The following is a 12,614-nucleotide window of genomic DNA, read 5'->3' as shown; positions in this document are numbered from 1 at the left end:
GGATATTGGCCCATAAGTGAAAACCACAGATGCGGTGTCTTGGACCGCAGATGCGGTGGATGGACCGCAGGTGCGAAAAGCTTGGGCCATAAGGTCTAAAAGAATTCCTTCGCGATTTTTGAGTTGTTCTTCACTATGTCAAGTCGGTTTTGGAGCATTTTGGGAGATATTGAAGAAGTAATCAAGGGATAACGTCTGGAGGTAATAGTTTTGAACCTAATAATCGATCCTATGGCATTATTTCACTGATTTGGCCTAAGATTAATGAAAATTAAGGATTAAAAATTGGGGATTAGGGCTTGGTATTGTAGACCTTGACTTGAGGATTTGAGGGGTCATTTGTTGTCGGATTTTTGGACTTTTGATATGTATGAACTCATGGGGAGATAAGGAATCTATTGATGTAAATTTTATCGAATTCCAAGACGTGGGCCCGGGGGTTGGGTTTTGGTTAATTTCGGGAATTATGTTGTAGAATTATTATTTTCACATGGGCTTCGTTCCCTTAGCATATTTTGACATCGTGAATCTGATTTTGGCTAGATTCGATGCGAGTGGAGGCCGATTCGAGGGGCAAAGGCATCACGAGCTAGAGTTTCGACCGAATTGAGGTGAGTAATGATTGTAAATATTGTCCTGAGGGTATGAAACCCCAGATTTGACATCGTTGTGCTATATTGAGGTGACGCACACGCTTGATGGCGAGCGTGGGGTTGTGCACCGTTTGGTATTGTGACTTAGTCCATCCCGAATGACTCTTTTACAGTGTATTTGATTGAAAACTATTTGCTATCAACATGTTTTGGGCTAAATGCCATATTTGGGCCTCGTGCCAACTATTTGGACATTTAGGGGAATTTTACTGCTATTTCCTCACTTTTTTGACTTTATATTTGTACTCAATCATACTATATTATACTGTTTCCATAACTCAGCCATGTTTACTCTGTTTTAACACTTTAAATGATATTTTGGGCGGAGCATCATATTTTTACTATGGTTTTTAGAGATTTCTGATTAAGTAAGGCCGAGGGCCTGTGTTGTGAGGATACTTTTGGGTGGGGTTACACGCCACAACAGCGATACACTGATTTATGATTATGAGGCCGAGGTCCTGAGATTGTACGCCACGAGGTGGCTCGTTGATATGAGGCCGAGAGCCTATTGATTATTCCACGAGATGGCTTGATATTGAGCTTGGGCCATAAGAGACCCCTCCCGGAGTTTGTACACCCCCAGTGAGCGTAGGTACCCATTGTGATATGAAATATAGCCCAAGGGGCTGGTGTTGTTCCATGTTGTTGCCCGAGGGGTTGATTTTCTTGGTATTGTGCCCAAGGGGCGGTTTTTATGTGTTTATCTTTTCTAGCTGCCTGTCATTTACTTGTTTAACTATTAAAAAGGTATTTTAAGGAAGGTTAAACTGAATTAAGGTGTTTTTATGAGATTTCACTATTTTATTGCACTTTACTGGTTTTACTCTGCCTCTTTATAGTATGTTGTTGTGTTTTTACGTGATTTCTTACCGCTCAGTCTTCATTTATTATTATTACTCTCTGAGTTGGAGTACTCACTTTACTCCCTGCACCCTGTGTGCATATTCAGGCGCTTCAGGTCCTGCTAGCAAGGGTTGATAGTTTTGCAGCAAATTTTCGTAGTCCACTAGGTAGCTCCTCGGCGTTCGCAACCCAGTGTTTCTCCCTCTTATCATCATTTTATTCCCTAGTATTGGATTTTGTAATTGACTGTGTAGTCCCTTTTCCGTATTCCTAAACTTATGTTAGAGGCTCATGACTGGTGACACCCCGATGTCGGGTTGTATTTGTTCTACAAATTGTGTTATTTCACTGTTTCTTTTGAGATTTAATCCTGTTAATGACTTATATTGTGTTATCTTAATTATTAAAATGAATCGGATGTTGTGTCGGCTGGCCTTGTCTTCACGAGAGGCGCCATCACGATCGGATCTGAGTTTAGGGTCATGACACTATAAAGTAAAAATAACAAATATAACAAATTTAAGATAAAAAGATATTAAAAAGTTAGAATGATAAAACTAGATTCAAGAAATTTGAAGACTTAATTCTAAATTTCGTAATGCTGCTTCAAATATTTTTCGCAAGCTTTAAACGTGAGAATTGAGAAAGAAGAGAAAATCAGACGCAACTTGTAGACCAGGTTTCTTCGTATCTTTAGTCCACACAATAATGTACATTTTCCCTCATATCTCCAAGTAGTACCCTTCCCTTCAATTATTTTATGCATTCAAATCTTACTATAAATAGAACCCAAGATTACATCAGTTTCTTCATCCCTTAATTTCATAAGTATCATAACTAAGCTTTGAACAAAATAGAAAACATGGGTTCTAAGGCATTTCTGTTTCTTGGCCTTTTTTTGGTTATTTTTTTCCTGATAAGCTCTGAGGTTGTAGCTGGGGAGTTGGCTGAGACTTCAAACGGTAAGCTTACTTTAAAATCTCTTCTCTCATTATTTGGTATAGGATTTAACTAATTATATATGCTGAAAATTTAAAATTTTTATAGGTTATTAGTTTATTTTAACATGTTGTAACATTGAATATTCTTTAACCTTTCAAATTAGTGTTTATCAGCTAGTAAAGCTTAATTTGATTTCTACATAGAGCTAGTAGTTGAGTTACACTTTTGTATTTACTAATTAACGCTATAGCTTGATCATAACTCTTACTATATACTCTCTATTTTATTTTACGTGTCTTAATTTGACCGGATACGAAGTCTAATTGAGAATATAAATAGAACTTCTGAATCTTGAGATCTTAAACTAAAGTTTTATAAGAATATACTTAGAATATCATTTGAATCTTGTAATATTAAACATGTCTTGTATACGTAGAGTCCTAAAGGGTAAAAATGAGAAAGGTAGAACTTAAAACTTATTTATTTAGTAAATATAGAAAGAGGTATTTGAAAATGCTTGGACATTAATACAATTTGGAGCTGTTTTTAAATTTTTGTGAGTGATTTGATGTGAAAATTTTGAAAAATAATTTTTTTCAAATTCTGAAAAATTTCGAAATTCAATTCAAGTAAAATTTAAAATTTTCATGGTCAAACACTGATTTCGAAAAAAAAAGTAAAATTTGTTTATGGCCAAATGGCCCATGTTTTAATTTTCACAATTGATGCAGCAATGAAATTGGATAACGAGAATGAAGTACACATTGACGGACGTGGCGAATACAATGGGGTTGGTGGTGATGGACATCATGGTGGTGGTCACGGCCGTGTTGTTCGTCGTCGCCGTCGCCGTATAATTATTAGGAGATGCCGCTATGGTTGCTGCAAGAAAGGTTATCATGGTTGCAAAAGGTGTTGTTTCTACGCAGGTGAGGCCATAAATAAAGTCACTGAAGCCCAGCTTCATAACTGATCATTATGTGTATAGATAAAGAGTTTAAGCTATATATGTCAGTTGGTGTATATAATTTATACGTTGTGACAAGATGTAAAATCTTGCTACTTTAGACATTGCTTGTAACAAGTATGAATAATGCCATTCGGTCCTTATGGATGGTGGGTCATGTAATGTTTTGTTGTACAATATATTGTGATAATATGTTTCCATATTGTTTATTTTCTTCTTATTTTAGAGTAAAGGTTTTTCTTCTATTTTATGAATCCTACCATTCTCTTTTAATCCATGCCCGCAAATTCACAGTCCAAGTAGAGATAGAACTACAATATAGCTTACAGGTTTTGGTCGAACCCAATAATTTTATTCTAAATTCTGTTTTTATTTTAAGAAATTTATTAAATATGTACAAACTACTAAGATAAACAAAATAACTTAAAGGGACTAAAATCTCGACGGTGCATTCATATTATTTGCATCTTCTTCGAGAAAATCTATCAAATTGAGCAACAACAGATTTCATGTACTTCGATTAGTGTCTATTCCTGAAACTTTTCTCCAAGTAGTCATTGTAGTGTAATATATACATTTCTCCGTTCTGGTTTGAGATTGTTTACCTGGAAAATGGTAACTACAATTATATTTGATTTTGTGGTTCTAAAAATACATGATTTACTTTAATACTAGTTGTTAGACAGTAGATGCTCAACGTAAATAAAGAAAATAAGAAATGCAAACCAATAGGGTCACAAGGCTAGGCCTCGAACTAACAGGAGTAGGGCCTTGAGGTGTAGATGAGGCTAATAGCAATGATAATTGATAAAGAATCAATGATAATAAGGACCTCAAAGATGGCATTTCGCGGTTAATAATGAGCAATAAATGTGTAGAACAATTGTATAAGCAAAGAGCAGAGAATGTAGTATTATATTCAATATGTTGTGTAATAATCCGAATCCCTGTCCATGACGAACGTCGATTGTACTGCTCCGAGATCAACCATAGTGGGCCTTCGATGTGCTCCCTATCGAACTCCCCAATTTTGGTCGTACACAGATAGTCCCCGCGTTTCTTAGAATGAAATGATAAGGAACGATCTTGAGTTCTTGCCTCTTCGATGCCCCTATTATGACGTCAGCCACATGAGATAATTAAATGGCATGACATAAAAGTTGTACATGGGTCTTATCAAACATGGTTCTCGAAAAGCCCACGAACCGTTATTGGTCGCCCTTTTAACAGTTTCTTGCCTTCACCCTTCTTCCATGTTCAATTCTTTGTCACTTTGCTTTGAAACTTTTGTTACAACTATGGCAAAAACTTCTAAAACAGTACCCCAAAAAGGGGAAGCCCCTTCTTCGTCATGCTTGTCTAAGAGCAAAATGGTAGTGCCCCCCAGCGTCGAGGAGTGTGTTCTTGGGACCTTCGATACAGCTTTCGACTTCAAAATTGATAAACCTTATTTGGTACCGGGCTGATGTGAACCCATGTCTCGGTATGTTAGTCTAATAACTAATATAAAGAAGATGAAAATAGATTGTCGCTGGGGAAGGGCGGTACAAGTAGAAATCCCTTCTCCGAAAGAGGACATAACTGAACATAAACCTAGTTTCCTCAGTGTGTATACGTATCCCTTTACCTTGGGTCAAATAAGTTCTTCTTCTCCATCGATAGACCCGGGGATACTCGAGTTTTGTCGAGAATATCAAGTGACACTTCGTCAGATTTATCTTTCTTTTTGGAGAATCGACTATTTGCTTAGACATTTATCGAACATGTTCGAGGGGATGTCTCTCACCCTCGATCACCAGATTATATTGTATAGCCCCCGCCTCTATCGAGGGGGCCTAGTCAAACTGCGACATCAGTGTGCCAAATCATTTTTCGCCAATACTAATTAAGATAAGGACCGGGGGTGGATGAGCCGCTTCATTCGAGTCAGAATTTCGGACCTCATTCTTGCTGAGAAGATGTCATTCCTCAAGGAATGGAATATCAGGCGTAAGCATTGTTACACTGAGCACGTTTTATCATTTGAATGCCCTCTTGTCCTCTTTCAAACTAACTTCTTTGTTGTCTGAATTAAGTTTTCTCTGGTTGTTTAGCCACCGTGTGGTTTTCCGGTGCGATCAACAACCTCCCTGGTTGGGTTAGACTTTTAGACTCAACCTCTCCATATGAAAAGCGCGTTTGGCGTGATCAGGCGAAAACCAGATGGGAGGCCAAAAATCAGGGTACGCCCGTACCATTATCAATTCCAAATCCCTTATGAATGGATTTTTGTAGGTATGTTTGACATTTTATGCCTGTACAGGCCTCGGGGAAGCTGTTTCAGTGAGGCCTCCTTCTCCTAGTGACGAGGAGACCCAAAGGCCTACCAAATATAGAAAGAGAAAGAAGGAGACACTGACAGAGTCCCCGAAACCAAAGAGAACCAAGGCTCGAAAGCCCAGGACCGATGCAACGGTCTTAACTTCGGCAGCGGTTGAGAATCTTTATGCTGAAGACGATGATGGTTGCCAACTGATACATAGGGAAAGATGAAGCACTAATGCTTCGACGGTTGCAGGGCAGAAGACTGTCGAGTCAGAGGTGGCCGATGCGGTCCCTCTCATATTTAGGAACCCCTCGAGGAGGGTTTGGGTGCAGTCCCCGAGCTGATCACTGAATAGGATACAACTTGTGCTGACGAACACTTGTTTGGCACATTTGGAGTATCCAGCCCTGAGGCCCTTCGAGGGCAAAAAGAAACCTTGATAGAGGTTGATGTCATAGGCGGTCTTCAATCAGGCCGTCATTTTCCCCAGGGCAAATACGGGATGCCCAGAACATGGAGACCTCCAATGTGGTGACATCCCAAGGGGAGGATGGGATGTTTGGAAATTTATTTGTCGGCATTGAAGAGAATGATGATCTTTATGCCCGGTCGTTGTCGAGGAGGCTGCGAAACTCCAAAAATAGGTGATTATGACAATACTTTTGCGCCTTGAGTTTTGATCTTTGTTTTTCTAACTTCTTTCCTTTGTGCCATATGTCACGATGATGTATGACTAGGACTTTTCCAAGTTAAGAGCTGAACTGACTCACAATGAGGAGGGGTTTAAGAAGCTTGCCACGGAGTCGAAAGAGCTATGAACTCGATACGCCTGAAGGGAGGAGGAACTGAACAGCCTTCGAGCAAGCTCAGAGAAAATGCTCCAAGAGTGATCCAACTTCGTTGAGCAGGTAGTTCGGTATTCATGAGCTTGCTTGTTGTTTTTGTAACTTGGTGTTTACTATCTTGGCTCGGCATTTGCGGATCGAGCAAAAGGATGCCCTAGTGTAGCAGCTTCGATAAGAGATTGCAGCCAAAGATGCTGAGATACTTGAGTTGAAGCGGTGCAAGTATAGCACGACTTTCGAAAGGGATACTTTCCAAGGGGAACTGGCCTCGACCTAGGGTCTTCTTCAAGGTGCTAAGGAGGAGGCTCACAAATTCCAGTTGCTTCATACGGAGTCGGCTGCTGCATTATCCGTAGCTAAGTTTGAAGCCAATGCTCTCTTGTCCTCGTATTGGAAAGACGCTGCTGCAGCAAATACTCTAGCCAGGGAGATATCTGAAGAGGTTAAGCTCACACTGGCTCACACCTCTACACATGCTCGGCTAGAGACCCGAAGAAAGGACTTCGAGGAAGTTCACGCCAAGGGTTTTGATCTCTCCACCGAGATCGAAGAAGCAAAGACCTTGGAAGAGGAGTCGGCGACTTCGACTTCTTTAGACGAGGGCTTTGCGAGTGGCTCGGGGAGTGGCGAAGATGAAGACTAAGCCACCTTTGTTCCTTTTACTTCTTTTTTTTAGTACATTGACTCTGCATGGGAGTTTTGTAAATGTACCTTTGTAAATATATTTTTGAAATGCAAGGGATTTACTCATTTAATGTCTTTAATGTTTTTCCTTTCAGTGTTCATGCGCCAAAGTCAGGCTTCGAACTTGAATTTAATTTCTCCGAGCTCGGTCTCGGAGTAATAGAGACCCTAGACTAAGACTTCCTGGACACCCATATCCACAGCTAACCTCAAACCCAGGATGCATGCCTCGTACTCAGCCATGTTTTTAGCGTAGTAAAAATAAAGCTGAGCCGTAACAGGGTAGTGCTGCCCTGTTTCAGAAATAAGTACTGCTCCTATCCCTACGCCCTTCATGTTTGCAGCTCCATCAAAGAAAAGTTTTCATCCAGGCTTCTTGACTTGTTCCAACTCATCAATGTGCATCACCTCTTCATCAGGGAAATAAGTTTTCAAAGGTTCATAATCTTCATCAACCGGGTTCTCGGCCAAATGGTCCGCCAAGGCCTGTGCTTTCATTGCAGTTCGAGTCACGTAGACAATGTCAAACTCTGTGAGCAGGATCTGCCACTTTGCAAGCCTCCCTGTGGGCATAGGTTTCTGAAAGATATACTTCAATGGATCCAAGCGAGATATGACATAGGTAGTGTAAGATGACAAATAATGTTTCAGCTTCTGTTCCACCCAAGTCAGGGCGCAACATGTCCTCTCAAGTTGAGTATACTTAACCTCGTACGACGTGAATTTCTTGCTGAGGTAATCGATGACCTGCTCCTTCCTGCCAGTGATATCATGTTGACCCAATACACAGCCGAATGAATTGTCCAATACCATCAAATATAGAATCAAAGGTCGCCCTGGTTCTGGCGGGACCAACATAGGTGGATTTGACAAATACCCCATTATCTTATCAAATGCCTCCTAACATTCATCTGTCCACTTGACCGCAGTGTCTTTCTTTAACAGCTTGAAGATAGGCTCACAAGTTGTCGTGAGCTGAGCGATGAACCTGCTGATATAATTCAATCTCCCCAACAAACTCATCACCTCGGTCTTGTTCTTTGGAGGTGGCAGTTCCTGGATGGCCTTGATTTTCGATGGGTCCAATTCAATGCCCCGACGGCTGACTACGAACCCCAACAACTTTCCATACGTCACCCCAAAAGCACACTTTGCAGGATTAAGCTTGAGATTGTACATGCGAAGCCTTCAGAAGAACTTCTTCAGATCCCTGACATGGTCAGACTGCTTTCTAGACTTCACAATCATATCATCCACGTACACCTCGATTTCCTGGTGTATCATATCATGGAATATTGTTGTCATTGCCCTCATGTAGGTTGCCCCAGCATTTTTTCAAACCGAATGGCATAATCCGATAGTAGTACGTTCCCATGGAGTGATGAATGCCGTCTTTTCTGCATCTTCCTCGTCCATCAAGATCTGATGATAACTCGCGTAACAATCCTCAAAACAACCAATCTCATATTTGGCACAATTGTCAATCAATATATGCATGTTTGGCAAGGGAAATTATCCTTCAGACTTGCTTTGTTGAGATCCCGATAATCAACGCACACCCTGGTTTTGTTATCCTTCTTTGGCACAGGCACAACATTGGCTAACCAGGTGGGATACCGCATGACCCGAATAACTTTCGCATCGAACTGTTTGGTGACCTCTTCTTTGATCTTTACACTCATATCTGTTTTGAATTTCTCAGCTTCTGTTTGATAGGAGGGAATGCCAGGTCGGTGGGCAACTTGTGAACCACTAAATTAGTGCTCAGACCTGGCATGTCGTCATAGGACCATGCAAAAACGTCTTTGTATTCGAACAGTGCTTTAATTATCTCCTCCTTGAGTTGAGGTTCCAGATGGACACTTATTTTAGTTTCACGGACATTTTCTTGGTCCCCTAGATTAACTGCTTCTGTATCGTTCAAATTAGGTTTGGGCTTTTCCTCAAACTGACTTAGTTCCTTACTAATTTCTTCATAGGCTTCATCATCCTCAAATTCCAACTAGTCATCACACTCGATTTCTTGTATTATTATTTCCAAGTTAGATTGGCTTTTAAAACTGGGCCGAAGATTCCTCATGAATGTCATGTCATTGATATCAGCAGAAAAAGAACTGTACAAAGAAGAAAACAAAAAGAAAATTAGAAGAAATGAAGGAAAAGGAACAATTGCATTTCATTGAATATAAAGATAACAGGATTTTAACACATCCAACTGGATGGAACATAATATCTGAATTACAGACCCTGGAATAATCCAGACAACTAAAAGAAAATCAAAACCCACTACCAAGACTCCCTCCGGGTAGGAAGAGGAGTAGCTTCCCAGTTGTTGACTTTTGCACGTGGTCCCACAAATTGCACATCTGCCTTGCTGGACCCTTCCCCAGCCTGAACCATATTGACCTCGGCGAATAACCTTTCGAACCCCTTCTCCAAGTCTCCATCGGCACCAATCAGTGGTCCAGGGACCTTTGACAATAGTTGCTTTCTGATACCCGGCCTGACGAATGACCTAGACAGACGCGGGATTGGCTTTGGCAATGCCCATGCTTTCTGTTTCATTTTCCTAGCTCTTCTCACGTTTGCAATGGTAGGCTTGAACCCTAGACCAAAAGTATCCAGATTCTTTGGAAGAGAAACTGGCTGCACAATACCTTGCAGAGATGCACCTAAACCCTTGCTTGGTACGAAACCATTTTTCAACATTTCAACAGCTACCATAACTGATGTCGCAGCCATCTTTGGAGTTGGAACGCACTTTCCTTCCGGAATTTTCTCTACTGATACCGTGTCGAAAACCTGATAAACCCATGGTCCCTTGTCATCGTCAACCTCTATGAACGGAAAGATGGAACCATTGGGCACACACAAATTATCTTCGCCGTGTACAACAATTTCCTGTCGATCCCATTCAAACTTGACCACTTGATGCAGAGTAGACGGGACTGCTTTGGCCGCATGGCTCCAGGGTTGCCCCAACAGTAGATTGTACGAAACAACCACATCGAGCCCATGGAATTTCATAGTAAATTCAATTGGCCCTATTGTGACTTAAGCACTATGTCCCCGACTGAATCTTTCCCTCTACCGTCGAATCCCCGAACGCAAATACTGTTCTTGTGAATTCTTTCATCCTCCACTTGCAGCTTGTTCAATGTGGAGAGAGGACAGATGTTCGCGCTAGACCCGTTGTCAACCAGTACCCGAGTAACCATGGAATCTTCGCATTTCACCGTCAGATAGAGGGCTCTATTGTGCTCGGTACCCTCCACGGGCAACTCATCATCGGAAAAAGTGACTTGGTTTACCTCAAATATCTTGTTAGCTATCTTTTCCAAGTGGTTTACTGAGATTTTGTCAGGAACATGAGCCTCGTTCAAGATCTTCATCAAAGCACGACAATGTTCATCTGAATGGATCAATAATGACAAGAGCGAGTTCTGAGTTGATGTCTTCCTTAGCTGTTCCATAATGGAATAGTCTTGCGCTTTCATCTTTCTCAGAAATTATTCTGCTTCTTCCTCAGTCACTGCTTTTTTAACCAACACTGGATTATCTTTTGAGGTCTTAGCTTTTCTCAACTCTTCGGGGGCAAAGCACCTCCCCGATCGAGTTAAACCATGGGTCTCACACACTTCTTCTTTAACCTCTTTCCCCTAGTAAGTTACTGTCACTCGTTCATAATTCCACGGGACCGCCTTACTGTTGATCACTGGAAGCTGAGTTACTGGTTTTATAAGAACAAGCTCTGTGCAAGCACCCTTCACGACCACAACAGGTTTACTTGTAACCCCTGATACCACCACTTTAGCTTTCTCTGGTTTCACTGCAATAGTGCTTGAAGACCCTTTCTCGGCTACCACAGCTGGCTTATTGTCTACCCCTTTCAACTGGACCATTGATTTCCCACTGGTTACCTTTTCCTTTTAACTGGTTTCACTGGAGCGGATCATCATCACCGTCTGCCAAAGTTTCTTAGCCTCCCCTCCCTTGTGTATCAACTCAATCATATTGGTATCATGGTGAGCTGTTAGCAGATTATGGTTGATATTTGGTTCTTCTGGGGCCTGAACCTCGATCCGATGAGTATCAATGAGCTCTTGTACAACTATTTTTAGTTTCCAGCATTTCTCTGTGTCATGGCCTAGGGCCCCTGAACAATACTCACAACTCACCGAGCGATCAAGATTTCTGGGAAGGGGATTTAGCAGTTTGGCTTCGATCGGATTTAACATGCCCAACTGTCTCAGCCTGTGGAATAGACTAGTATAGGATTCTCCCAATGGAGTAAAAGTCTTCTGCTTCTGCAGCCTCTCGTTCTTAGAGGCTTGATTGGGTCGAAAACCTATTCCAGGAGGATTTTTGTAGGCTTTTGGGGGTGGATAGTTATTTTGTGGAGCTTGGTATGGATTTTGTGGAGCTGGCGCACGCCATTGCGCGTGAGCGGGAGGTTGGGTACAGGTTTGTGCGTGATAGACAGAAAAATGGGGATTTGGCGGTGGGTAGTAATGTTGTGGTGGGCTATATGGTGTGTGGGGGTAGGTTTGGGGATAGGGTCGAGGCTGGTTGTAGAACTGTGGAAGGTTCCTAGATCCACCCCAAGCTGCCGACTCGATCGTTGCAACATCCTCTTTCTTCTTCTTTCCGAGTAAACCCCCAGTACCGTTTTGAATGGCTTGGGTGGTTGCTGTGATTGCTGAGTAACTCATGATCTTATTGGACTTGAGTCCTTCCTCAACCATGCCTCCCATTTTCACAACTTCATTAAAGGACTTGCCCACTGCTGACACCAAATGACCAAAATAAGTGGGCTCCAAAGCCTACAAGAAATAATCAACCATATCACTCTCTTTCATCGGGGGGTCAACCCTCGCTGCTTTCTCTCTCCAACGGAACCCATATTCTCGAAAACTCTCACCGGGCTTCTTCTCGATCTTCGTCAATGGCAGACGGTCTAGGATGATTTCAAGATTATACAGAAAATGACAGGCGAAGGCTTGGGCCATCGTCCCATGTGTACCACCTGCTATGATCTTGTCGGGTGTACCATTCTAGCGCCGACCCACTCAAACTTTGGCTGAAATATGCCATCAGCAATTTGTCTCTTCCACCTGCTCCTCTTATCTTGCTACAGAATCCTCTTAAGTATGTTACCGGGTCCCTATGCCCATCGTACAGATCAAACTTGGTCATTTTGAACCCTGCTAGAAACTGAACATCTGGGAACAGACATAAATCCTTATAGGCCACACACACTTGACCTCCCAGCCCCCTCATATCTCGGAATGATTGCTCTAAGCTTTTGACTTTTCTGATCATCTCTTCATGCTCGGGGTTTTTAGGCAGTTTCTCGGTCTCTGCTGGGATAT

General features: G+C 41.8%; 1 protein-coding gene across 1 annotated transcript; it reads left to right on the top strand.

Annotated features, from left to right (window-relative positions):
- The first annotated feature begins 2,293 nt into the window (after nucleotides 1–2,293).
- Nucleotides 2,294–3,617, top strand: LOC138874576 (glycine-rich protein-like). The gene is made up of 2 exons (XM_070153387.1): nucleotides 2,294–2,461; nucleotides 3,173–3,617. The coding sequence occupies exons 1-2, from the start codon at nucleotides 2,362–2,364 to the stop codon at nucleotides 3,412–3,414; spliced, it is 342 nt and encodes a 113-aa protein (XP_070009488.1). The 5' UTR covers nucleotides 2,294–2,361; the 3' UTR covers nucleotides 3,415–3,617.
- Nucleotides 3,618–12,614: the final 8,997 nt, after the last annotated feature.

This window comes from Nicotiana sylvestris, chromosome 1 (genome assembly GCF_000393655.2).
Source record: "Nicotiana sylvestris chromosome 1, ASM39365v2, whole genome shotgun sequence".
Taxonomy (NCBI): Eukaryota; Viridiplantae; Streptophyta; class Magnoliopsida; order Solanales; family Solanaceae; genus Nicotiana; species Nicotiana sylvestris.
The sequence above is the reverse complement of the archived record's forward strand: the minus strand, read 5'-3'. Positions and strand labels throughout refer to the sequence as shown.